This window comes from Arachis ipaensis, chromosome B03, assembly GCF_000816755.2.
Source record: "Arachis ipaensis cultivar K30076 chromosome B03, Araip1.1, whole genome shotgun sequence".
Lineage (NCBI taxonomy): Eukaryota > Viridiplantae > Streptophyta > Magnoliopsida > Fabales > Fabaceae > Arachis > Arachis ipaensis.
Genome location: NC_029787.2, coordinates 12,388,961 through 12,414,006, shown reverse-complemented (window position 1 = coordinate 12,414,006; position 25,046 = coordinate 12,388,961). Strand labels below are relative to the sequence as shown.

The following is a 25,046-nucleotide window of genomic DNA, read 5'->3' as shown; positions in this document are numbered from 1 at the left end:
TTTAATTGGATTATTCAAGTGAAGTTCATAAGTAAATATGGGCTTAAGTTAACTTTCTCCCTATTAAGAGAGTTAGTAGAACAGAGATTATCTCTTATTGTTGTAATATTATTCCTCTTTATAGTATTAGTATACTGTCACATTATTTTTGAGAAAAAAAATATATTAAGATCACGTTGTATTGTTGTTGAAGTATTTATCTCAGTACACGATCCTAGGTAAATTAATTGTGGTGTTTCAAACTTGCAACAGCCCTATACAGAATTATGGACACAACAGCAGATTCATTTCCTGCTTTCATCATGTTAATTGCCAGATCAAAGGCATAAAATTGTTGAAGGCATAGGTATTCATATATATGAAAGGAAAAATCAATCAAAAAGTAATATTAAGGTTTCATTAAATATATAATCAAACACCTTCCCTAAACTAAAGCCTGCCTCAACTGAAAAATCCACAAACTCTCACTGAAATATACATTGACCAAACTTCAAACTAACTGTCAAACTCATTATGCATCTAGGGTTCTAGCTAAGGGTTCTGACCAAGAAGAGACGGCCTATAAAACACTTGGCTTTGAGCAATCTCAATACGGTCACGTGGATCGTTCATGGTCTCATCTCGCAACGCTTGAAGGATGGCTTGTACTGGAGATTCCCTGAACATCAGATTTCAGCAAACCATAGAAAAAGTTAGTTGGTTGGTTAGTTAGTTCAATTCTTGAAACACTATCCCGAAAACCATGGGAAGTGAAACTTAGTTACCTTGTAATCAGTATTCTATATAACATCTTCAAGATGGGACAAAGCTCCACTGGGGCAACATGCTTGTTTTCTTCTGGATTTAGGACATTTAAGCTGGACTGACTAAGTAGCTCGTAAAATGCTTTAACTGCCGAGATTCCCTATGAAATTCGAAGCAAAATAAAATATCATCGATAAGCAGCAAAGTCGAAACTTGAAACGAGCATTATCGAGTGTTGAATGACAAAAATCTAATACCTGAATCATCCCCTTGCCCTTGATGCTGTCGCCCATTTCGAGGCTCAACTCTCCTTTGGCCAACTTTTGTCCATACCAAGCATTACGACCTTTCAACAACGTTACATAGGTATCGGCCAAGAGAGGTCCTGCAAGTTTCTCTGGCTCTTCTGCCAATAGATGAGTGATGAAAATCATCTCCGATGTGCAATGAGCAAAGTAGACTGATTTGCTGGTGGCACTTTCATTTGTCAAAGCAGCTACCATTCCTATCAAATCTTAAACTCATCAATACAAATTACAAGTTTTCAAAACATTAAGAGAGCTTTTCGATGTGATCTAACAGAAAAGAATTCAAAGAACAGGACATGAAAGCACCGAATCCTGAATAACATCTAGAGTAGATCAAATAAAACTAAACTAACCTGCTCCAATGGCGTATACATTCTTTAATCCACCCATAACTTCATGAGTAACAAGGTCACCATTATCCCATACTATAAAATGGGGCTGCCTCAGAAACTTTGCCAATGGTTTCCGCCATTTCTCTGCTCCACAAATCCGAGCATTTGCATATTCTTTGTTGTAAATTTCTGAGGCAATGTTAGGTCCTCCCAAATAAAGTATGTTCTCAATGGGGACTCTGGCTGCAAAACATGATAGTTGACAATGAAGTGAGCCATAAAGAGAAGCAACAAAAACATTAAGTATAAATGTTCTGACAACGTTAAATTGAAAACTAAGAAAACAAATTAAGTAGTCCAGGTTGCTCAGAACCATAGTAAAGTGAAGATAATTCAAGCCCATTAGACCATTACATAATGCAGGTAAAGAAACAAATATAGCCACGTCTTACTTGCTCGATTGATCATAAGAGTCGGAGTTATTATTCGCGGCTCGCTACCTAATTCGGCCTCCACACCCTTTGCCAATGAAATAATGACAGGAACCGTGATCCTCTCTTTCCAGTACTTACTAATCTCTTCAAAAACCTCGCTTGTTTCCGTCGAAGGCAAGCCATTGATCACAATGTCAGCATCCCACACAGCTTCCTGCAAATTGGTGACAACCTTGAGAGGGCAAAGAGGTGTGTCAATCATGTTCAAGCAGAACCCATCTTTCAAGATCTCATCAGCATAAAGAAACCTATCCCCTAACCTCGCCTCGACATATTTCAAATAGGCACACCTCCTAATCAGCCTCCTCAATACATCCTCCCTTGAATTGATAACCTCAAACAAGTGCTGAGCAGTGGCCTTATCAACCATCCTCCCAGGTCTCCTCCATATCCTTATAAGAACTTTTTCCCTTAAGGAACCATAAGCTTCTTGCAGCATAGCTGTGAAGACACTACCCCAAGCACCAGCTCCAACACCAACTATTCTCAATGGATCACCATCCACTTTCCCCATAAGCTGACGAAGCTCATCAAGCTTCAATTCCAAACCACCACCATTTACATTATGAAGAGAGCCATTTGAATTTGAATTTTCAGTGTGATTCATCTTTGATTGATTCGTATTTGTTGCAAACGACAAAGAAAGAGCACAGGGCTTACAGTATAAATGCCTATGATTGTTGACAACCAAAGATCTAGTATACCCAGAAATTTTAGTGGGAAATCTCATCAAAGCTTGAAGCTTTGTAAGCTAATTATGAACCCCAAGAAACTAAAATCCTCTAAAACATGGAAATTCAAAGTCAATGAAGCATGCCCCAGTACCAATCGCGAACAAAAGGGAAATTAAGGAAAATGATGAAGAGTTACCAAATGGATTTTGAGAAGCAGTGAATTACTGAACTAATAATGAGCAATGCAATCCCGATAGATGAAGAGCATTGAATGCTGAGAAAGTGGGCGGCGTGAAGTTGAGTTTGATTCCCCAAAGTGAAGAGAAGTTTGATACTTTTCTTGGTTGGTTGGAATGTGCATAGACGAAGATAGAAGAGAGTGAGTTGAGTGTGTCTTCCTTCCTTGCTTGCCTTCGTTCTAAATTGAAGCAGCGACAAGTACCAAGTTGTGTTTGTGTTTATGTTGTTGTCTCTGTCGAAAGTAGAGAGTATATGATGAACATTCCTCACACTTCTCTTCATCTCTTCTTAGTACTTACCGCAACACTGTTATTAGTAATTTTAAGTTTTTAACCATATTTATTCTGTTTTTTGTCTACTTTTAAATTAGGTGTTCATTTAGCAAATAATTTTTTTCCAATCATTGAAAGAATTATTAATATAATATTTAAAGGATAATTTTATAAATTTATTTCAACGACCAAACGGATCAATTTCACACCATTCCCTATAACTCGAAAATGACATAATCTTTACACCTTCAACACTTGTCTCTGTTTTTGAGTTAAGAAATTAACTAAATTAATTAATGATGACAAAAATTATCTTATTAAGCAAAATAAATAATTAGTGTTGATTACTTATGATTATATGAGGCTAATTATTTATTGTTGCAGGTCAAAACTCATCTTTGCAGTAGCCCAAAAGGAAGGAAAACAACAAACAAGACTGGTGGACTAAAATGCAAATGAAGCCCAAAAGAAACAAAGAATAGAAGGCAACGGGCGGAATGAAAAAGATTCGATCCAAACCCGGTTACATATCTCAGTTCAAACTCTTTCCATGTGCTTTAACCAAAATCAACGTACACCTTTACTGTCTCAATCAGAACTCAAAGAAAGAAAGAGAGAAAGCTTAGTCTCTAAGTTGTTCATAGAAGAAGAAAGAAAGAGAAGGTTAAGCAAGAAAGGGTAAAATCTAATCAACCATTTCAAACCACATCGAGAAAAAAAACAGAAGCAAATGCAAAGGTTAAAGGTAACCCATTTCCTTATGCATGCATCATATGTTCTTCTCCTCTTCCCAACTCTCTGCTCAGTCCAAAAAAAAGATACAAAGGAAAGTTGATTTTTGTTCTTCACTACTGTGCATCTACGGTCACAAGTATGTCTTGGGGACCAAGTAGCTTCTCAATGGCTCAGATCCGGTTTACCATTGAAAGACTTTTGTGGTTGCTGTTTTATGATTTTTGGTCAACAAGAGAAGGTCAGAAGCAAAGTTTCTATTCTGAGGATTAATGGGAAAAAGTGAGTTGGTGGGTTGGTGTAGCACAAGGCTCAAGAACTTGACCTAGGAAGAAGAACCCCAACAAGGAGATAAAAGAAGATTTTCTATTCATTCAGAAGTAAGGAGACATAACCCAGTGTATTGAGGTTTTGTTCTGTGGAGAAGTTATCTGAAGAAGGTCTTCTACTTGGACAGTACTCTCTTTCAAAGAAGCATTCCGCCAAAAATGAAGAACTGAATTAGAGACATGCAAATCTAGTTTATCACATAGCAAAGAGGCTGTTGTAGAGTCAATCTCCTTCATGTTTTACAGATTGTAATTTACTTTTCAATGTTTATCTTTCTGTACTTTCTTGAGTGAAAAGGCATAATGAGAGATCTCAAGTAAAAGCCAATGAGTGAAAAAAGGCTGAGTGATACACTTGAGAGAAAAGTCTAGAGTTATTTCAGATTTCTTTAGGTAAGTCTGTGTCTTGTATCTTGTACCAGTGAGGTACCCCTTTCTTAGTTGGGTAAGCACTAAGAGTGAAGAGTTAGGTATTAGCATAGCCAATGTCAAGTTAGGTTAGAACTTGAGTGTGAAAAGATTGTATCAATCATGTGGAATTGGTGTATGTAATACTTTAACTATAGTGAAAATTCCACCATTATTGTGGTGGAGACTGGACGTAGGTTGCATAGCACAAGGCAACCGAACTAGAATACATGATGGTGTTAGCTCTTTTCCCTTCTACTCTGTTCTATTTTCTGATATTCATGAGACAAAAATAAATTGTCTCATAAATTTTCACTGCTGAGTTCAAACTAAATCAGAATTGCAAGTTTATCTAAAAAGGGGTTATTTCAGTAACTTAAAGAAAGGCATAGAATCAACCCCCTTCTCTAAGCCTACTACAACCTTCATCTGTGCTCTAAAATACTCTGCTATTCCGCGCCAACCAAATGTTCCAAATAACTGCAAAGAAGCCTATTAGCCATTTCTTTTGCTCCGACTTTCTGCCTGGTACTCTAGTCCAACTCTCGAAGAACTCTTTAACAGTCCCCGAAATGGCCCATGCTCTATCAGTATACTTCAACCAAGCACACCATACCTGCCACGTAAACTCACAGGCAAAAAATAAATGATGTACAAATTCTATATCCTTTTTACACAATACACATATATTGTCAGTATGATTAATAATGCCAAGTCTACTCAGCCTCGCCTTCGTGTTGACCCTGCCTACTAAAACAAACAATGCAAATAGTTCAACCATTGGAGGAACCAAGCCTCTCCAAATCGAACTAGTGAAGCTGTAACTCGTGATATCCTCTGAAAGAGTCCCTTTCTGCAACACCTGCACAAAAGAATTAGTAGAAAAAATACATTTTTTTTATCAAATTTCCATACAATTGAGTCTTCTCTATCACTCGATAATCTTACAACCCGTAACCGGCCGTGAAGTTGATTGAGCAACTCTAACTCCCATTGGAATAGTTCTCTCCTCCACTGGAAGTTTCATACCCACTCTAGCCTATCCCAAAACCCACAGTCCCCTATTACGAATCCTTGTTGATTTGAAACAGTGAAGAATCTCGGAAAACTATCTTTCAAAGAGCCACCTTGTAACCAAGCATCCTCCTAAAAACGAGTGCTCTTGCCGTTTCCCACCTCCATAGACAAACCACTGATCATCATGTCTCTTGCCTGTTGTTCCTTAATATTAAGCTGGCAAATATCTTTTCAAGAACCCACTCTTGATGGCAAAGGTTAGTTTGACAACATTATAGTTGGGTCCAACTGATTACAAGAGCGTACAACCTTCTTCCACAGCGGACAGTCCTCCTTTGAGAAGCGCCACCACCACTTGAATAGAAGCGACGCATTTCTAATTAGAGCATCCCCCACCCCAAGCCACCTAGCTTTTTCGGAGCTTGAACTACCTCCCATTTCACCAGTGGTATTCCATTATTTCCAACTTCTTTACTCCACAAGAACTTTCTCTGAAGTCCAATTATCTTTTCTGCAACCGCTTTTGGCATCTTATACAAGCTCAAGTAGTAAACCGGCAGACTATTGAGAACGGATTTTATTAGGACTAACTTACCCGCTTTGTTAAGAGATCTAGCTTTTCATAGGCTCAGCTTGTCTTCCACCTTGTCTATGATTGATTTCCAGGTCTTCACCAGCCGATGATTAGCGCCAAGAGAAATTCCTAAGTATCTGACAGGTAATACCGCCTCAGCACATCCCAACAAACCACACATATTCGTCACCCAATCCTTCTCACAGTTGACTGAAATTAGGCTCGACTTATCAAAATTGATGCTCATGCCAGACATTAGCTCAAAACATCGCAGGAGCCTCTTATAATTCACTAGCGTCTCCGTTTCCTGCGGAGAGAATAAGATTGTGTCATCTGTAAATTGGAGATGCGACAATTCTATATTGTCCATTCCCACCAGCAGTGGAGAAATTCGTCCATTCCTTACCGCCTCCCCCACCATCCTGTGCAGAACGTCAACGACAAGAACAAACAGGAAAGGAGAAAGAGGGTCTCCTTGTCTGAGTCATCTCTCCATCTTGAACGGCTTGGATGGTGACCCATTGATCAACACTGACATAGACGCTGTAGTCACACATTCCTTCACCCAAGTCCTCCATCTAAGACCAAAGTTCATCTTCTGCAGCACTATATCCACAAAGCTCTACCTCACTCTGTTGTAGGCTTTCTAAAAGTCTAGTTTAACAATTGCCGCCTGCTTCTTTCTCAGCTTCAACCATTGGACCGTCTCACAAGCAATGAGAGCACCATCATGTATTTTGCGGCCCTTTACAAACGCAGACTGAGTCTCCCCTACTAGGTGTGGCATCACTAACCGCATTCTTCTTACCAGAACTTTGGATATTACCTTATAAACACAGCCAACTATACTAATCGGTCTTTGGTCTTTGATTTCCTTGGCCTCCACAAATTTTGGAGCTAGTGCCACCCAAGTAACATTAGCATCTGTTGGTAGCTTCGCATTCTGGAAAAAACCCAACACAACTGCAGTAAACTCCTGACCAAGATCACCCCAACATTTCTTTATGAAGTTCATATTACAACCATCACTACCTGGAGCTTTACTGGACTCACAATCCCAGACTGCCTCTCGTACTTCCTCAGTTGATGGCATTTCCTCTAGTACTGCTGCTTCTTCATCATTAATCTGCTTAACCAGCCCATCACAGATCCCAATCACAGGAGCATACTCCTGCCTATACAGTTCTTTATAAAAACCCGTAATCGCAGTTTTTATTCGGGCCTGATTCCGCACCAATCTTCCATTAATCACTAGAGACTCAATTCTGTTGTTCCTCCTTCTTGCCGACGCTAGGTTATGGAAGTACATAGTATTCTTATCCATATCTCTAGCATGTTGGGATCGGGACATCTGCTTCCAATGAATTTCTTTTCTGACATACCACTTCGCACAGCAAGTCACCAGAGCCTTCCGTCTAGCTTCCATTGTTCCGTCATAACTACCAGCACTAACCATATCATCAATCTTCTTAATCTCATCCTCAAATATCTTAATTCTGCTGTCCATGTCCCCAAAATTATCCTTATGCCATCTCCTTAGCGGTACTGTCAAAGCCTTAAGCTTGTTTGTGAACATATCATCTCCCAAGTTCCACCACTCATTCTTTACTAACTTCAGAAACCCTTCATGTGTAAACCAGGAGTCTAAAGTAAGAAAAGGGCTCGGACCCACCCAAAGTCTAGAATTTTTTAATATCAACGGGCAATGATCAGATAGGCCTCTAGGGCCTCCTTTCAAACGAGTATCTGGAAACTCCTTAAGCCACTCCAGACTGACCAAGATCCTGTCAATGCGGCTATAAGAACGACCTTGAAACCATGTGAATTTCTTATCGGTTAATGGTAAATCAACTAGCTATAAATCTTGCACCCATTCCTTAAAATCCTCCGCAAATGCCGGTAAACTAACAGCTCCTTTCCTTTCCTCCAACCGTATTATCTCGTTAAAGTCTCCCATGAAACAAAACGGAACCTGACATAAACCCAAAATGTAGCTTAATTCCTCCCACATCACCAACTTCTCACTCCGAACATGTGCACCATACACCAAGCAGAAAGCACATTTAAAATTATTTTTTGTCAGCAAGCCTTCAACGCACAGTCAACCATCCCCTTTATAGCAGTTCGATTGTTTAAACAATAAATTATCCCACATTAACAATAAACTGCCAGAGGCACCAATTGATTCCACAAATTTCCAACCCACCGTATCACAACCCCACAAGCGTGCTACATCAAACTTAGTAACCACCTCCCTCTTAGTTTCAATCAAGCCTAGCATATTTAATCTGTACTTTTTCTTCAACTCTTTCACCATACTCAACTTTCCGTACCTTCCTAGGCCTCTAATATTCCAGGAACTATAAATCATTTAAAAAAAAATTTCTACACACCTTGTTATGTTGTTTGGGCCTGCTCCTCCTAGCTTTCTCCTTTTGTTTTGCCATCTTTCTTTTTGCTGCCATAGCTTCATTTTGACTTTGTAGAATCGCCATAATATCTTCTTCATCGTCATAAAAAATCGCACCTGACTCCACTCCTAACTTCCACGTTTCCTTATTCTCCACTAACTGTCCTTCCTGCGTATTCCTCAGGTCAGCATCTGGTTTTGCGCTTTCAATTTCTGTCTCGGATCCAGTACCCTCTGTAACCCGTTCAATCTCATTGTCCTTACCCGCACCTTCTTCTTCACCTTCTATCTCTGCCAACGCGCTCACCTTTTCCTGACCCAGTATGTGTTGATCTTCATGATTAGCCCGGCCGCTTGCTTCACCGACAAACCCCTCCACTTCCGGTTCATTATCAAAATCTCCCGTCGTATCCCGTGCCACCGTGCTCACTACTGCACCGTTGCAAAGTACCAGAGCATGGCTTCGTTCCTCCGCTTCTCCGCCTGCCCAACATTCCGCACCTCTACTCAATGCACAGGGACGCGATTCACCTGTACCAATCGTAGCTAAATTCTCCAATCCGTTTGCTGAAGGATAAGCTAAGATTAATTTTTAAAAATGAGTCTATATTGAGAGGTCAACACTTGAACAAAAATCTTATAAAATTTTGAGCTCTCCTACCAAACTAATACTATATCAATTAGCTTTTGTGGTAATAATTCTTCTAAAATTTTATAATTAAGTTAATAGTCAAAATCGTCCCTAAAAGATATTCAATCTTCATTTTTGTTTCTGAAAGAATAAATTAATCTCCGAAAGATAACGAATCTGGTCATGTTAGTTTTTTTGTCATCTCGTTCGCTGACGTGGCACGTTAACTGCCAGTGTGGCACTCGCTAAGTAGTACCCTCTTGTTGCTGACGAGATAAATTTGTTAAATCAATTCAAATCAGTCCTTAAGTGAATGAACTCTACTCTTAAATTCAATCATTGGTTGTCTTGGTGCTCTGTCCCTCGTCCCCTCACTTCCATTGCTACTTTTAGAGTAATTAATTCAAACTACATAGTATCGAATTTTTTTCTCCGACCATTGAAGCAACTCAAAAGCTTCTTTAAGACCTTACCGCAGCATGAGCTTTAGGTAGCGTTTGTTTGCGAGACAGAGACCAAGAGACAGAGACAGAGAGACAGAGACTAAGAGACAGAGATAGAAATAAGTATTAGTATTGTGTTTGGTGTGATGGTGTACAAGAGTGAGTTATGTCTCAGTATCGTGTTTGGTTTGAAATAAAAGATGAAGACTAAATTTGTAAAGTTACTAAAATGCCCTTATATCACCAAACAACCCTAACCCCCCACAAAGCCAAATTCATTTTCGTAAGTTGGAGTTACCCTCACCCCCTTTCTCCTCCAATGAACCCTTCCTCCTGTTCTCTTCCGGCAAAGATGGCTGGAGCCCGACCCGCCGCCGGAAGGACCTGAGCTTGTCAGCTGTTTTTGGTGGGACCGAGGAAGGCGAGTCGGCAGCGATCCGTGGTTGATGTTCGTCGTCCCGTGACGGACCCCGTGATTTGTGGCGCCGCTGCGGAATCCACGTCTGGGGTTGTGCGTCGACCCGGTGCCGGCTTTCTGTGTTTGGTCGCCGGTGTTTGTGGGTGCACGGATTAGGTAAGTTTCGTATGGTTTCAAAATTTAATAGGTGCTCCTTCCCCGTATTGGGTTACCTCTGTTGTGAATTGGTTGATTGGATTAGCTATGTTGCTGTGTTGTGAACTGCTTGATTGGATTAGGTCTGTTGCTCTGTTGTGAATTGGTTTATAGGATTAGCTCTGTTGTGCATTGGTTGTTTTGTTGATTCGTTATCGTTGGATGCTGAATAATGATACTATTTTTTAATGACCCAGTGACACACATCAGTCATGGAATGTTTCTTAAATAAAACAAATTATGATCTTTGCATGTTAGTTCATCAACATCTGATAGATACATATCTTATCTAGGGTTTTGTTTGAGAGAGTGGACATAAATTAGCACAATTGGTCAATGCTGATGCCTAATAATTGTTAAACATTACTAATAATTAAGATTCTCTGTTTTGTACATATCCCTTTTTTTTGTTTATAAAGCTCCAATTCATTGCATGGTACTCTAACTACATGGAATCAAATTCAGGATAGGTTGGTCTGTCACGTCTTATAATTAAACTTACTAATTGGACATGATTAGATTCAAACCATGGCAATTTGATATGAAATGAGTATATATATAAACCTAGCATCGTGTTTTATTTTATATGTTAGGCACTTTATCTAGTAGTATCATTAGTATTTCAATTTCAATATCCTTTTATATATTAATTTCCAATAAGGCTGCAGCTTGTCTAAAAAGGCTACGAGAATTTGTACACACCCATGCTACCTGAAGGAAAATAATGAACCTTTGCACCTTTCTCTACTGCTCATTTTTTAAATGTGATTTTATTGGATTATTGCATCAAACCTTATGATTAGCACTAGCAAGTGGTGGGTGTCTGATTTTGTAGGAGGGGATCTAACACATTGTTATTTTTTAGTTAATTTATGTATTAGATCCAGTTGTGATTATAGTTGAAAAAAAAAAGAAAAAAAAGTAGAAGATATGGTTTGAGTGATCTGTTTCAGAATATGTACTCTTTGTTAGTGTCAACTAATCAAAAAATGAATTATAACATAAAATGTCTGTTGAAATCCGTAAATTGTTTGTTTCTTAAAACTTTTCTTTTGTTTTTGCAAAAAAAAAAAAAAAAGACAATAACAGGTGCATTGTATTGATTCCTACCAAAATTTTTTTTGCCATTTCTGAATTTACACTTGTTAAATCATGATTGGTTGTTTCATATATGAATTCTCTTCTTCTTTTATGTGTAGTATATACTACATTAAAACTATTGTGAGTTACTGTTACATTTATAGGGTGGTCAACAATGGCTTCCACAAGTAGAAGAACTACAAGTGGTACGTACGGCAGCGGGAACACAACGGGAGACCGTTTTTGTGAGTGTGGGTTAAGAGCACCGTTGCAAGTTTCCAATAGCGTGGCCAACCCGGGTAGAAAGTATTACGCGTGTCCAACAAGGAGATGTGGATGGTTCAGGTGGGCAGGTCCAAATACCCAGCATTCTGACATTGGAGAGGATCGATCTTCTCAGCTTAACTTTAATTTTAAGACGACCGAACGAGTGGAAAAACTTCATGCTGATGTTGTGTATCTGAAGTTTCTATCATGCGTTCAGCTTGTTGTTTCCGGTCTTTGTATTGTGTTGATCATTGTGGTGTTGTGTAAGTTGTAGTATGGGCTTTGAACTCAAATAGGCATTTCAGAAATTGTAATAACAGTAGCACATATTTGGCACTTTTCATCTTGGACATGTTGAGACATTCAAAAGTTATACTTTATGGATAATCTTTTTTCCTTTTTTTAGCTTTTGCTTTTGTGAAACCTTTATTCCCCACTTTATATCATCCTTTTGCTCATGTTAATGAAAATCTTTACTTTATCAAAGAAAACAGGCCCAGAAGTGGGTGTTATGCTAGTCCTTCCAAATATGTTGCAAGGGTTTGATCCTTTTATCATTCAAATTTTGAACCAATTTCCCCATGTGTTCTGAATGTCAAGGTTATTGCATAAGCATATATGTGTTGCCAATTGGATTAGGTTGTTGCTGCTATGATTTGCCATGGCTTTTTCTTCTTCCTTATATGATTGGCCATAGCTTTTTTTATAAATTTATCTGAAGTTTCTTTATGAATAAGATTTTCAGAAGTAGGTTAAAGGAAGAAGACTTTGTGCATATCTATTTTAGCACTTAAATGTTGTGGGAGCCATTATTGTCTTGTTAGAAAACACTATTTTTTACTAAGAAGACTAAACATAGAATTATTAGACTTACTAGAATGAAATATTTGTAAGCTAAATCCTAATACAAATTAAATACAAAGATATGGTAAACTACATAACATAGGCGGAAAATGAAGAGAGTTGTTAATATTGGTAATCATCCACCAAAGTATTTATCCAAATAAGAGCGAAACAAAGGAAGTTGCATAGTTAGGTATGGAAACATAGCAACACACAGATGGTACCAAAGTTTTACCATGCTAAACATAACATTGTCCTGGAATCCTAAAACCCGACTTCCAAAAAGTTAACACCCTAAACCAAACTTAAGACCAGAAGCCAAAGCTAATAAACTTAACAAGTATTCAACTTCATATAATGGAACGCACGAGCCCAATCATTTGTGAATCTGACAAGCCCCAGAAGTGTGCATACACATTAGGACTTTCGGCAAACTTCAGTATCGCCCTGACCACATCGTCATCACCGAATCCAAGCTGTGTGAGCTTCTCGCCAACCTTCCACTTCTCGTTCACACCAACAATGGCATCAGCTATCAGTTGGGCATTCTTTCGTTGGTCAGTCGATGATTGCTGAATCTGATTGGCCATCCTCTCGAGTACGTCAACCTGTTTCCTCTTCCTCCCGCATTTCCTAGTGCTTTCCGCGCTCGCACCGACCTCAGAATGTGATGCTTGTCCTTGCATTGCTGCAACTCCGTCTTGGTCTGGAGGTGGAGACATCTCGGACTGATCAAATCCAGCAGCAGTGTCGTCTGTCTCTTCGTTAACCTGTTCCTCCGCATCGAAGCCACTAACGGGCGCCACTCCCGTGGCTCTATCCCTGCCAAAGATACCTTCCAGCCGGTGAAATAAAGGAAATAGCTTGCCAGGACTGTAGAACTTGGTCGGATGTGCCTGCGAAACTTGTACACCGGAATTAGTAACGTTCAGAAAACATGATAATTACAGATAAACAAACTTGATCAGTAGCCATTCAGAGCATCATTGGGACAAGTACAAAATAATTCAGCAAAAAACAACTCAATAACCAAGATAACTATATCAGAAATCATTAGATCACTATTTTTTCTACTCATGAAACTGCAAACTTAATCAAACAGTTACCCTAGTATTAATTATATTCAAATCCACCTTTCTTCAGGGTATATCTTTTGAGTTTGAATCCTTTTCTACATAATCTGCACCAAGTCTTGAAAATTTGTCAATCCCAAAACTTAAGATAGATTAGGTGCTCACATTTTATGTGTAGGTGAGCTACTAATCCGTGATGAGCTCATGATATTCTGGGCATTAACTCTAGCAATCTCACATATGTAACACAAAAGATTGAATGAATTATTGTCTGCTGCATTACTAAAATGTTTTTTGTCAATCCAATGATAAGTAGGATCCTATCATGTCAAATTTCAATGCAAATATCGAAGTGCTTAAACTGAGCAATCTGGCAGGGAAAAATTTCAGCCAAATATTCATGAATGATTAATTTATACCAATGATATTCAAACAGATTTATCAAGTAGCACACAGTGGGAACAACCCAATGAAATACTTCAAACACACGCACCTTCAACCAAGCATCAAGGACGTCTTTGCTGTCAACCTCAACACATTGTTTCTCGTTGTTCCAGCCAAATCCGCTACAAGCAAGCATATCAGCGGCGTACTAGTACTTCTCCTTCAGCCGCTTGTGCTTATTCTTGCAATGCTTCGCGGTCAGTGTACAACCGGGGAAAGCCTCCAACATCTTCAAAGCCAGCTTCTCGAATGTTCCCGGTTTAAACTGCCCACAATCAGCCCGCTAACCGTCAACGACAAACTCCTCCATGAAGCCAACAAAGGCCAATGTCTCTTCATCACTCCACATTCGCTTGTTCTCCATTTCTTGCTACCAATATTACGATAATAAAAACCCTGCATTAATAATGTAAGTTACAATCACTTATCACCAATGAAGAATAGCAAAGAATTACACCACAGATAAAATTAGTAAAACTGGTCTTTGCCATAAGAGATGAAATAAGGAAAAAGTAGACAAGTAGTTCAATTATTAAAACACTGGTCGTTGCCATTACAAATGAAAATAAAACACCAAACAATATCACAAATACGCAGTACCCAAAAATTAAATAATGTGCTGTTACAATGTCTCAACACTCAACTATTGATACAACTAAAATTTCCGCCATTACAACAACCCTAAACCACACAACACTACTCCGTACGACTCGCACGCCACTCTTCATACATCTCATTTGCTATGTTGTCACACCAGTGACTCCACTCGTTCGTGTTTTCGACCACATCGATCAATCCATCTTGTTCCTCGTCTCCATCGGGCGTGAATTCATCCAATATGCTACCTTCCTCCTCCGGATCCATCTCCATACTCTTTCTAATGAAATTTTGCAGCAAACAACAGGCAATAATTATCTGAAATTGTGTCTTTAGGGGATAAAAGCTAGGGCTTCTTAAGATGGACCACCTCTTCTTCAGCAAACCAAAGCAGCGCTCAATAATATTCCTTGCAGAAGAGTGTACCTGGTTAAAATATTCTTGGTAGTTGCGCGGTGCACGTGCTCCCTGGGCCCACTCTCTTACATGATATCGAGTCCCTCTATACGGTGCAAGAAACTCCGGACCATTTGTGTAGCCAGCATCAACTAAATAGTAATTACCTATGCTCAAGTAACGCAAATAAGGTAAGACGGCGGCTATCATGAACTCAATCTAGTTGTATAAGCTTAACTATAGAGAGGGCATAATTACCGTGGGGTATCTTAAGACTATTACGACGAGTTATTGCATCTCGAAGTACCCGTGAATCAGATGCCGAACCCTCCCATCCGCTGAGTACGTAGACAAAACCCATCTCCCGGTTACACACCCCTAAGACATTCGTGCAGATTTTACCCTTTCTTGTCCGGTACCTTGCCTTCTCAGATTCGGGGACTGTCACCTCTATATAAGTGCCGTCTAATGCTCCCAAGCAACCCTACCATCCATAGAAAGCTTTGATATTCAGATAGAGAATCCATCAGATAAACATGAATCATACAGAACATCGAATAAGATCTACCTTAAACCTTCTCCATGTGGGGTCCACACAGTCCTCGGCAACTGGTGTAGCCTTCGCGAACAATATCCCTTGAATCCGTATTACAGACTTCAAAACTTTATTAAAATACTTACTCACTGTCTCGCCGGACCTACAAAATCTAACCTGTAGACTACGGTTTTTCTTGTGATGCGCTAAGATAATTAAGAAGGTCGCAACCTGCTCCGGCAGGCTTACATGACCATCCTCTGTAAGTCCTCCCTGAACTTGGAGCAACTCACACAAGTTAGCAAATGCATTTGTGTTCATTCTCAACTTCCAGATACAATTCCTATCACCCTCACCAACAATACGCTCTAACGCCTCACGTCTAATTCTACTATTCATTCTTCCGCCTAACGATAGTTGCCCAGTAGTTCTATCCCTAAAGTAAACAAATAGCGTAAGCACAAAGAACAACATTCTTTCTTCATGGTTGGATCTCATCTCTTCATAAAAAGACACGCATCGCTTAATAATTTCCGACCGCTCCATTTCTTCCTACCAAAATCGTTTCATTAAAAAAAATATAATTTCCAAACAACTCTTACACAACTTCAAAATTTTCATTAAAATTTATTTATTAATAACGTGATTACATCCAAGGAAATGCTTACCATATATTTTTATTAACTAAAAGAAAAAGAAACAAACAAAACTTTAAAGGGAGTATGGAGTTTGGACTTTGGAATTTTTATGAAAACCAACGTTAACAACAAAGCAGTGTCAGTCTCTAAATTAAGATTCCATGATTAATTTCATAAAATAAATTAGCATAGTTTTGGAACATTTACCTTAGCAAAGAAGCAAGCCCTAATCACCCAACAAACAGAATTTATAGTTACACCCTTTGAATGTGAGTAAACTACCACTCTCTGTCACTGCAAACCTCAATCAATTGTTGCAATGAGAACTTGAGCCTTATAAGAAAAAGACTTTTGAGTTAGAAAGCACACACAGTATTTTCCACGAAAAATAAAACCAAACAACTATTCAACATAACTTGGTCTCACATAGTTGCAGTTACCAAAATATTAGAACTGCACTCGAAAAACAGAGTGACAAAATAGAAAACATTCAACAGAGACTATCTACAAGCATAACAACTTGTTGATTCAACATAACATCTTAAGATAATGTGAGTCATGAGATTTGCATCTCATTCAAAATGTCACTTCCATATGCAATCTTAACAACGACAGATGGATATTTCAAATAAATTACAACAAACCTCTTCACACGAATATTTCAAATGTTTTATTTTAGTGTTTCAACTGTGTTATTTATTTCAATTAACTAAAACTATACTAAAATACCTAAAATACCGAAACACTGAATATTGACATGAATCGGGTTCATCTCATCTACGCAAGCAATACATAACACTGAATTGAGATTCCTTATTATTATTATTATTATTATTATTATTATTATTATTATTATTATTATAACGTGACTCATGCTATTGATTCCAATTTCAGCAGATGCAAGGGATGCATGCAACAAGTATGTTTCATGTGGCAAATGAGGACTACAGCATATGTCCATTCCTATTATGTCCAAATAAAATACAGTTATGACAATAATTTGAAGTTAATCATTCAATTAAGTTATTGCCAACTAGTGTTCCACAAAATAAATTACACATAAACCTCTTCACCCGAACTGCATCAGACACCAAATGAAGACAGAGGAACCCAGATCACAGAAAGGGAGCATTACTAACCTGGATAACAGAAACTGTGGTCGCAACAACTTTCAGATGGACTCCACACCTACTCGGCAGGCTCTCTCCTACAAGTTCGTGGGACCGCCAGATCTGTGAACAAGGGAGACGACATCAGAAACGGAGGCCTACGGAGAGGACGTCGGAAGTCCCAAGCGCTTACCTTCAACCGGTTACGCCGGCGCGGTTGACGAACCTTCGCTGCCTATGGACGCCGACCAGGATCTCCTTCGAGCATGAAGGAGAAGGTGTTTCGAGGGGCTGAGTAAAAACTGAAGCCCTAATTTCATATAGTGAAAGGGTAATTTTGGAATTACATAATTATGTTAGGGGTATTTTAGGTAGAAATTAATTAGTTCAAATTCTGTCTCTGTCCCAGTCTCTAGTGTCCCCAATTTTTGAAGCACTGAAATACTCAAATTATTGAGACAGAGACACAATTTTTAGTGCTAGTCTCTATCTCAACAAACACAATACTGAGACCCTGTCCCCCAGTATCAGTTCTAGTCTCTGCAAACAAACACTATCTTAACGAACCTCTCGTATAGACAGTTTATTATGGGAGTTGAAGACAATATTACTAGAAAATTATTGAGAGAGAAGCTCCAAGACAAAACAGAAGGAAAATCAATCTTTTAATTAGGTGATTTTAAAAACTGGAGACTGTGTTTTTGAGATATGACACAGTTTAAAAAATACGGTTGCACCTAAGATATATTCAATTGCATAGTTGTACATAAACTGAAGGCTAAATACTTAGATATGGTCATATAAAAATTTTAGTTAGTATATTTAAAATATGTGTATGTTACACATTTTAATAAATATTATACTTTATTAATTTAAATAAACAAATCTTGATGGAAAATGGATATAATTTTGTAAATATCACATTCGGCCCATGGTTGAACTAAACCAAAATTGAATTAATTACAAGATTATTGTTTGGGCCGATATGGCGAGAACAGGCCCATAGTCAAAATAATATTTTTGTAAAAAATAGATACTATGAAACTGCAGACCTTTCGAGCGGAAAAAAAAGAGCAGCAACCCACTAAAAAATTAGACAAAAATAAGGGAAAATAAAAACGGGTGTTCAAAAATCAGGACAAAAAGTTCTTATCCTTAAATATTCTTATTAATTTTATGAGAAAATAGACTAAAATTTTAATAATATTTTTTTAATAACTAAAGATATTTTATTAAATATTTTTATTTTATATTTATATTTATTTTAAACTAAATATGATATTAAAATATAACTCAATTTTGTATATTTTATACCAAATATAATACAAAATCTCTCTAACAGTGTCTCTCAATCTCAATCTCTCTTCCAAGTACATCTGCATAATTTAATGGACTTTTGTATCTATCTTTCTGTTCACACAATTAACATGTCTAAACTAACATCTGCATAATTCTTCAATATAATACACAGAACAAGACATGCACCATATGACACCATCTCTCTTTATGCTTATGGGTGAAAATCACTACCATGGGAAATATTTTTACTACCATGATTAGGATTTAGGATTAGCATGCATGATGATGGTAGATCTTCAATTCATAGGGCACATGTGCAACATGCAATTCATCATTTATCTTCAACTTTCCCTAAAGTACATAATTTCTTATTTTCTTATCAAGGGTAGGTATAGGTCCACCTTTTGGGGACTCTATCAAATTAAATGAAAAGAGTCCTTTAATTTGTGCATTGTGCTCCTTGGAAAGTAGTTTCCTTGCTTTCTTATTTTGTAACTGAAAAAGATCATATTTTGAGTACATCTTTGTTGAGTGGTGGTTTCAACTTTGATGCCAACAGAAGAAGGAAGTCTTTATGAGATGATATATTCATTGTGGTCTCATCTAACGTGGAAAGCTTTGTGTTTTTGGTGTTATTGTCTGGTGAGTGGTGGTGTCAAAACCAGAATTCAGAAATCCACAAGTGGTGAAGTTGAGATGCAGCTTTCACTTGCTGATGTGTCTTTCAGTTAGTGTGTAATAGAAATCAACTATAAGCCCCCCATTATTGAGTTTCCTATGTCCCTCTCTAATCTAATTCTAATTCTGACACATTATCATAGATTTTTCTTCAATTGTAAGATATTGCTCCATTTTATGCTATCCTTGCTTTTAATACATCTTTTTCCATTTTAGGCTTACTTTGCTTCAAAAATCACAAATTTATTCTATTTTAGAACTTCTTTTAGCTTTTGGCCAATTAAATATTAAGATGTTATTATCATGTTCGGTAATTATATTAACAAATACTAATATGTTTTGAAAAAAGTAAAGAGTGTAACTCTTTAAATTTTGTAGCTTTAATTGAAATGAGCTAAAAATATATGTAATTTTAGACACTAAAGTAAATGACAGTTACAGTTTTGGAGACCAAATTGGTGAATTGATGTCATAAGCAAAGAAGTTTTGACAAATTTGATATGTACATTGAATGTGGCTGATATTCTGATAATAATAACAGTAATAAATAATATTTGTAATTTGTATGGAAGGCCCTATAGCAATTGATGTGTTGGAATTAATATTTGACACCTTATATATGTTGACCAAATCTGAGCCGGACAATGGTGTCTTGGTGCTACACTCAGCAGTCAGCAGCAGTGTAGTCAATTTTGTTCACATAATGCCATGATGAAGGTCTTTTCCTATTCATATTATATTATATATATTATGATGATAAATAATAATAATGTGGTCATGAGAAGTTTATTGCTTTTTGAAATATTCTTTGGCCTGGAGCCAGAATAGCCAAAGGGTCATAAACAGATTTTCTTTGCAGAAAAGACTCCCACTTTGGACCAAAGTGGGCCTTCCATTCCTCCTGTGTGTTATAGTGGGGCAAGTACTGCTTCACTCCAAGATTGTTTCTTTCACAGTACTCCAATATCCTTCTGTTCTCACCTTCTATGTGCTCTATCCCATCATTTCCACTTGAATCTCCCACTGCAGATGCTAAAATTCCCACTAAGTAAAACACTTCTTCATCTGGTGTCACAACTGAGCTTCTATTGTCCCACCTACACACCAACAACAACATTATTTTTATTATTAATATCTTCATTTACTATTCTTTTCTTTTACTAGACCGCGTTTGGATTCTGCCTTTCTGTTACAGAATGGCAGAATACAGACGCAGTCTAGTAAGTTATTATCGAAGGATTGATTGATTGATTACTTTGATTTATTTACTGGATAGATAAGGACAGGGCCATTGCTGGTTTCAGTTAGGATATTCCCAAAGACAACTTGTGCAAACTTGTGTATATTGCTTCTTGGTACAAAGAGATTGAGCCATGGGTGTGGAACATCCCACAACCCTTTTGAACGCAGCTTCAACTCTGATACATGCACTCTGTCTAAGAACTCTACATATGTTACTTCTGTTAGGAACAGTGTTGATTCAATATAGTGCAGATAAGACAAATGCTTCTCAACTTCCTACATTAACAAACAAAATCAAACACATTACCAGTGTTAGTGAGTTCATATATTTCAACTACTGGTTTTAAATTTTGGTTACATTTGTAGTCACCTCACCTCGTTTACGAAATCGATATCTTGTGGATTGAAATACTTGGCTAATTCTAGGCAGAAGAGGGTTCTTCCATCTGACTTGAACTGATTAGCTTGAATTGGATCTTGAGGATTAAAGGTTGATCTCCAATTATTTAGGAGACCAGTTCTGTTTATTATCACAAAACCTTCAATGTAATCAAATGCATTATTGTTCTCTGAAGATATCAGTTTCTCTTGGTCTCTTGTGAATGCTGTGAAATCTGAATACAACACTCTGATCCATTTCACCATGGTAGGTGCTGGTTCAAGTAAAATTCTTGCCCTTGTTATAATGCCAAACTGCCCAAGACCCCCTAACACACTGTGAAACAGTTCACCATTCTCATCCTTGGAGCAGTTTACCACTTGCCCTGTTCCTGCACCAAAACAGAAAAAAATATATAAAATTAAAATAAAAAAATCTTGCTTGTCCCCAAAGTCAAGTAATCAGCAAAACAAGAAATCTTAAAGAAGCCTGAGAAAGTTTCTATAGAGACAAAAACGTTAGTTGTTGTGGTGGTTATAAAATTTGATTCTTCTTTTCTCTTGACCGTTGAATTTTGGTTGCAGCCGCAATACTGCTGTCTTAACAAGACAAGACTTAAAAGTATTGCGGATGCAGCAATATTCAACGGTTTTTTTTCTTTTTCTTTACTATTAATTACAATGCAACGAGAACTAACCAATCTACAAACCTGTAACAATCTCAAGCTGCTGAACATTACTGATCTGAGGACCGTGGCGGAACGCCTGGCCGCTTACGCCGGCGTTGGAGAGCGTGCCGCCAACGGTAAGATGTAAATAGTCCGTCCATGATCTCGGTGTTAAACCAAACCTAAGAGTCTCATGCAAGATGTTTATCCACAACTCACCACCGGAAACATCAACATAAGGAGAATCAGAATCAGAATCGGAATCTGAATCCGAATCAGAATCTGGTCCTAGATGTAGCTGCATTCCAGGTAGCTTAAGAGATTCCATGTTGATGACAATTCCATTGGGAGCTTGAGCCTGACCTTGGAGAGAGTGGGCATGGCCTCTTGCAGCAACAGTTAGGTGAGAAGTGGGTCCCATGAGCCACACATGCTTGATGGTGTTGGCAATGTCAGAAACTGATTCTGGATTCATAACTGCCATTGGTTGGTATTGGAACCTGTTTCCAAAGTCTTTAGCTGCATTTCTGAGGCTAGTTTCGTCAAAACTGAAGTGTCCACCACCAACTGCATTCAAAGAAAAAGAAGAAGCTGTGATGCTTGAAAAGCACCAATCAAACCTAGTAATAATGGTTACACAACTAAGGAACAAGATCGTGAAGCTTCTAAGGAACGCAATAATATTCATTTTCTTTTCTATGTTTGTTTATTACTAGTTAGAGTTAAAGGAAAGAATATATAGAAACTTTGGTAGTTGTTGTTGTTCAAAGGAAAAGGGATTAGAAGAAGAAGAAGAAGAAAAAAAGTGAGGGAATGAGGGTTGAAGTTAAGGTTTGGAGGTGAATTTAAAGAGGTTTTTTGTGAAGTGGTGATGGTGGCTGAGTCAACTCTTATTCACTCATTGGAGAGAATGCGTATGAAGACTGTCTACTTTGGAAACTAAATTAAATAGTTTTGAGATTCTTTTTTCTTTTTTTGTTTTTTTTTTTTACTTGCTTCTGGATTCTTTCTTTCTTTCTACCCTTTTTAAGAAGCTAAGGCTAAGGGATCATATTCATATATATGGAAAAGCAAAGTAAAGGAGAGAGATGTGAATAATGTTGAACAGTAGTAACCACATAGAATAGTAATATTATTCCAATAATAATCTCAACGACATGTGTTCCCAAGTTGCTGTTCATTAGTCCATTTAAGGATATGCTTTTCCCGATTTAGAAATCAGTCCTTTCTTTTTATTACAGTGCATATCATGGTTCTTACAAACTCTTATAACTATTCCTCATTCCTGTACCCTATACATAGGACATTATTCAATTCCAATCACAAAATTAAGCCTTTCTTTGCTTACAATTTCGATTTGTAATTTACATTAGTTTGAGTTGATTTCTCTTAGTACTTAAGCATTTGTGATCGAATAATGTCTCAATAGTTTACCGTAACAACTAAGGTAGAAATTCAAGTGCAATTAAAAGCTCATAATTAAGAATCGATAGATAACAATTTAATTAAATCTATTAATTTATTTAACGATTTTCAACCAACTAACTTCACGTGAAGTACAAATTGAGTTGAGTGAATTGGTTTGGAAGAGGTAAACATCGCGAATCCTAGAATGAGATTGGATGAGAAGGACTAGGAGGAAGAGAAGAGAGAATGAAGAAGAATTGGATTATATTCGAAACAAGTTGGGTGGGGTTGTGGTTTATGTTGGTCCCATGTGACACGTGAATGTCTTCATTTATTTGTGGGTAATTGGATTGGGACTATGCCCTCTTGGCCATTGATTGGGCTATGTAGGGTCCTACTCCTATATATGCTGAGAAGGGTGGCAATTGCAAAATACTAGCTTCAGACAAATTAATCAAACACCTCTGCTTTTAGTACAATATACTCTTCTTTCTGCTATATCAAATCTTTTGTACCTAGCTCTACCACAACTTTCATCTCATTCTCTTCTCTATACTCTATACCTTCATCAAATTTCATATTATATGCAATTTTTTAATTATTTTATGCTACACTAGTTTTAAAACTATGCTAGCTTGGTCCCATAATTTGCATTATATTCATATAAGATTTTATCATATTTCTCGCATAGATTTGTTTGAATTCTTTTTACGTTTACTTTTTAAATACTATCAATAAAAGACTTAACACATATTTAACTTATATTTTTTATCTTTAATTCTTATACTTCTTATACTATTATACTTGAACATTGAAATTTTTTAAAGATACCCCTTCATTTTCATTGAAATGCTATTTTAGACTAAGAGGATTTGTCAGAATTTTATAGACCGATCTTACAAATCTATATTCTACTGCTATTTTTTTTTGAAACAAAAGAAGCTCAACACATTAAAGTGAACCAGTCGTAGAAAAGAAAAGAAACATAAAGAGCAACAATCAAATTAAATCAACTCCCTGACATTATCAATACTTCTATCAGCCACCCACCGGATCACATCTACGCCACTCTGTGTAACTCAACACCGTCTTTGTTTATTATAATAGAAGTAACCCTAAATTCACATTTAAAACACTTTCTGTTTATTGTTTTATTTTTTATATTGATGAAAAAAGTTGTTCGTTATGACTATAATTTAAGAGTATATGATCGATGAGTGACATCAATAAGAAAATAATATTCACTCTCATATTCATTCTTCTTAAAGGATTAAAATACCCACAATTAATTATACAGAAGTTAAAAAAAAAATTATACGTGCTAACGTTTCATATTAATATTGTGTTAATGGTAGTTGAATTAGAAACGACAAAAATTTACAATTTATAAATTGAAGTGCTAATTTAATCATTTTCAAAAGTTAGAGATTATTTTATTAATGAGTTATAATTCAAATGGTATAATCTTTTCATCTTTACCTAGATGTCTCAGATTTAAATTTCACTCTAACTTTAAAAAGAGAAGAAGAAAAAATATTGTGAATATTTGGAATAGAAATGAAAATGATGATACAAAACCTACAAAAGAAAAAGTACAAAAGAGAATAACACAACCTCTAAAACTTGTGCTACACACACTTTTCTTAATTTTAATGTGTGCAAATGGATTACCCTAAATTTTTTATAAGATATATTGATATAATGAAAAAAATAGCCAATGGAGTATCTGTATAATGTATAATGTGTATAATGGGCTGTTTATTTGGTCCAATATGAATTAAAAATAAACATTTAGGATAAAATACTACTAATTTATTAAACAGAATACACTCATACTACTAATTTATCAAACAAAATATACATTATACAGATACTCCATTGACTCCCAATACTTCTTCCAATGAAAATTACTCTGATTTATTAGTTTTGTATTCATACAACCACGTCTTACATCAATAATATTTTATAGAATATTCTCAATCTTTAAAAATTAAACTATCGAAAATGATGAGAAGATAGAAAATTTGAAAGGGTAATGTTAGGTAGACAAAAAAAAACAGCCACAACTTGTCTTATTTAGCATTAATTAATTGTCGCAACAATTAATGAATGCTATATAAGACAAGTAATGACTGTTTTTGTTTGATTTTCTTTGGTTATCAAACATTTTC

At 36.9% G+C, this 25,046-nt stretch overlaps 4 protein-coding genes and 1 long non-coding RNA gene across 6 annotated transcripts; 1 reads left to right on the top strand and 4 right to left on the bottom strand.

Annotated features, from left to right (window-relative positions):
* LOC107629654 (probable glycerol-3-phosphate dehydrogenase [NAD(+)] 1, cytosolic) lies at positions 309-3,071 on the bottom strand. The gene is made up of 5 exons (XM_016332492.2): positions 1,837-3,071; positions 1,406-1,627; positions 1,002-1,249; positions 765-904; positions 309-658 (listed from the first exon to the last, which is right to left on the bottom strand). Exons 1-5 carry the CDS (start codon positions 2,606-2,608, stop codon positions 532-534), a joined length of 1,509 nt encoding a protein of 502 aa, XP_016187978.1. The 5' UTR covers positions 2,609-3,071; the 3' UTR covers positions 309-531.
* LOC110269373 lies at positions 6,171-9,546 on the bottom strand. The gene is made up of 8 exons (XM_021117165.1): positions 9,541-9,546; positions 9,422-9,431; positions 8,518-9,113; positions 8,419-8,469; positions 7,995-8,096; positions 6,795-7,952; positions 6,577-6,702; positions 6,171-6,431 (listed from the first exon to the last, which is right to left on the bottom strand). Exons 1-8 carry the CDS (start codon positions 9,544-9,546, stop codon positions 6,171-6,173), a joined length of 2,310 nt encoding a protein of 769 aa, XP_020972824.1.
* LOC107629653 lies at positions 9,855-11,975 on the top strand. Its single transcript, XR_001618005.2, has 2 exons — positions 9,855-10,182; positions 11,466-11,975. It is a non-coding gene; the product is annotated as an uncharacterized LOC107629653 (long non-coding RNA).
* On the bottom strand, positions 14,431-19,094 carry LOC107632525. Its single transcript, XM_021117164.1, has 6 exons — positions 19,023-19,094; positions 17,397-17,438; positions 17,234-17,326; positions 15,490-15,729; positions 15,180-15,405; positions 14,431-15,088 (listed from the first exon to the last, which is right to left on the bottom strand). The coding sequence occupies exons 1-6, from the start codon at positions 19,092-19,094 to the stop codon at positions 14,625-14,627; spliced, it is 1,137 nt and encodes a 378-aa protein (XP_020972823.1). The 3' UTR covers positions 14,431-14,624.
* On the bottom strand, positions 19,571-22,472 carry LOC107629652 (cytokinin dehydrogenase 6). Of its 2 annotated transcripts, none has more exons than XM_021118173.1 (4): positions 21,511-22,472; positions 20,798-21,186; positions 20,436-20,698; positions 19,571-20,277 (listed from the first exon to the last, which is right to left on the bottom strand). In XM_021118173.1, exons 1-4 carry the CDS (start codon positions 22,154-22,156, stop codon positions 19,956-19,958), a joined length of 1,620 nt encoding a protein of 539 aa, XP_020973832.1. In that variant the 5' UTR covers positions 22,157-22,472; the 3' UTR covers positions 19,571-19,955. The 2 variants fall into 2 exon arrangements, with proteins under 2 accessions (XP_020973832.1, XP_016187977.1); XM_016332491.2 differs by having other exon boundaries at positions 20,798-21,192; positions 21,511-22,467.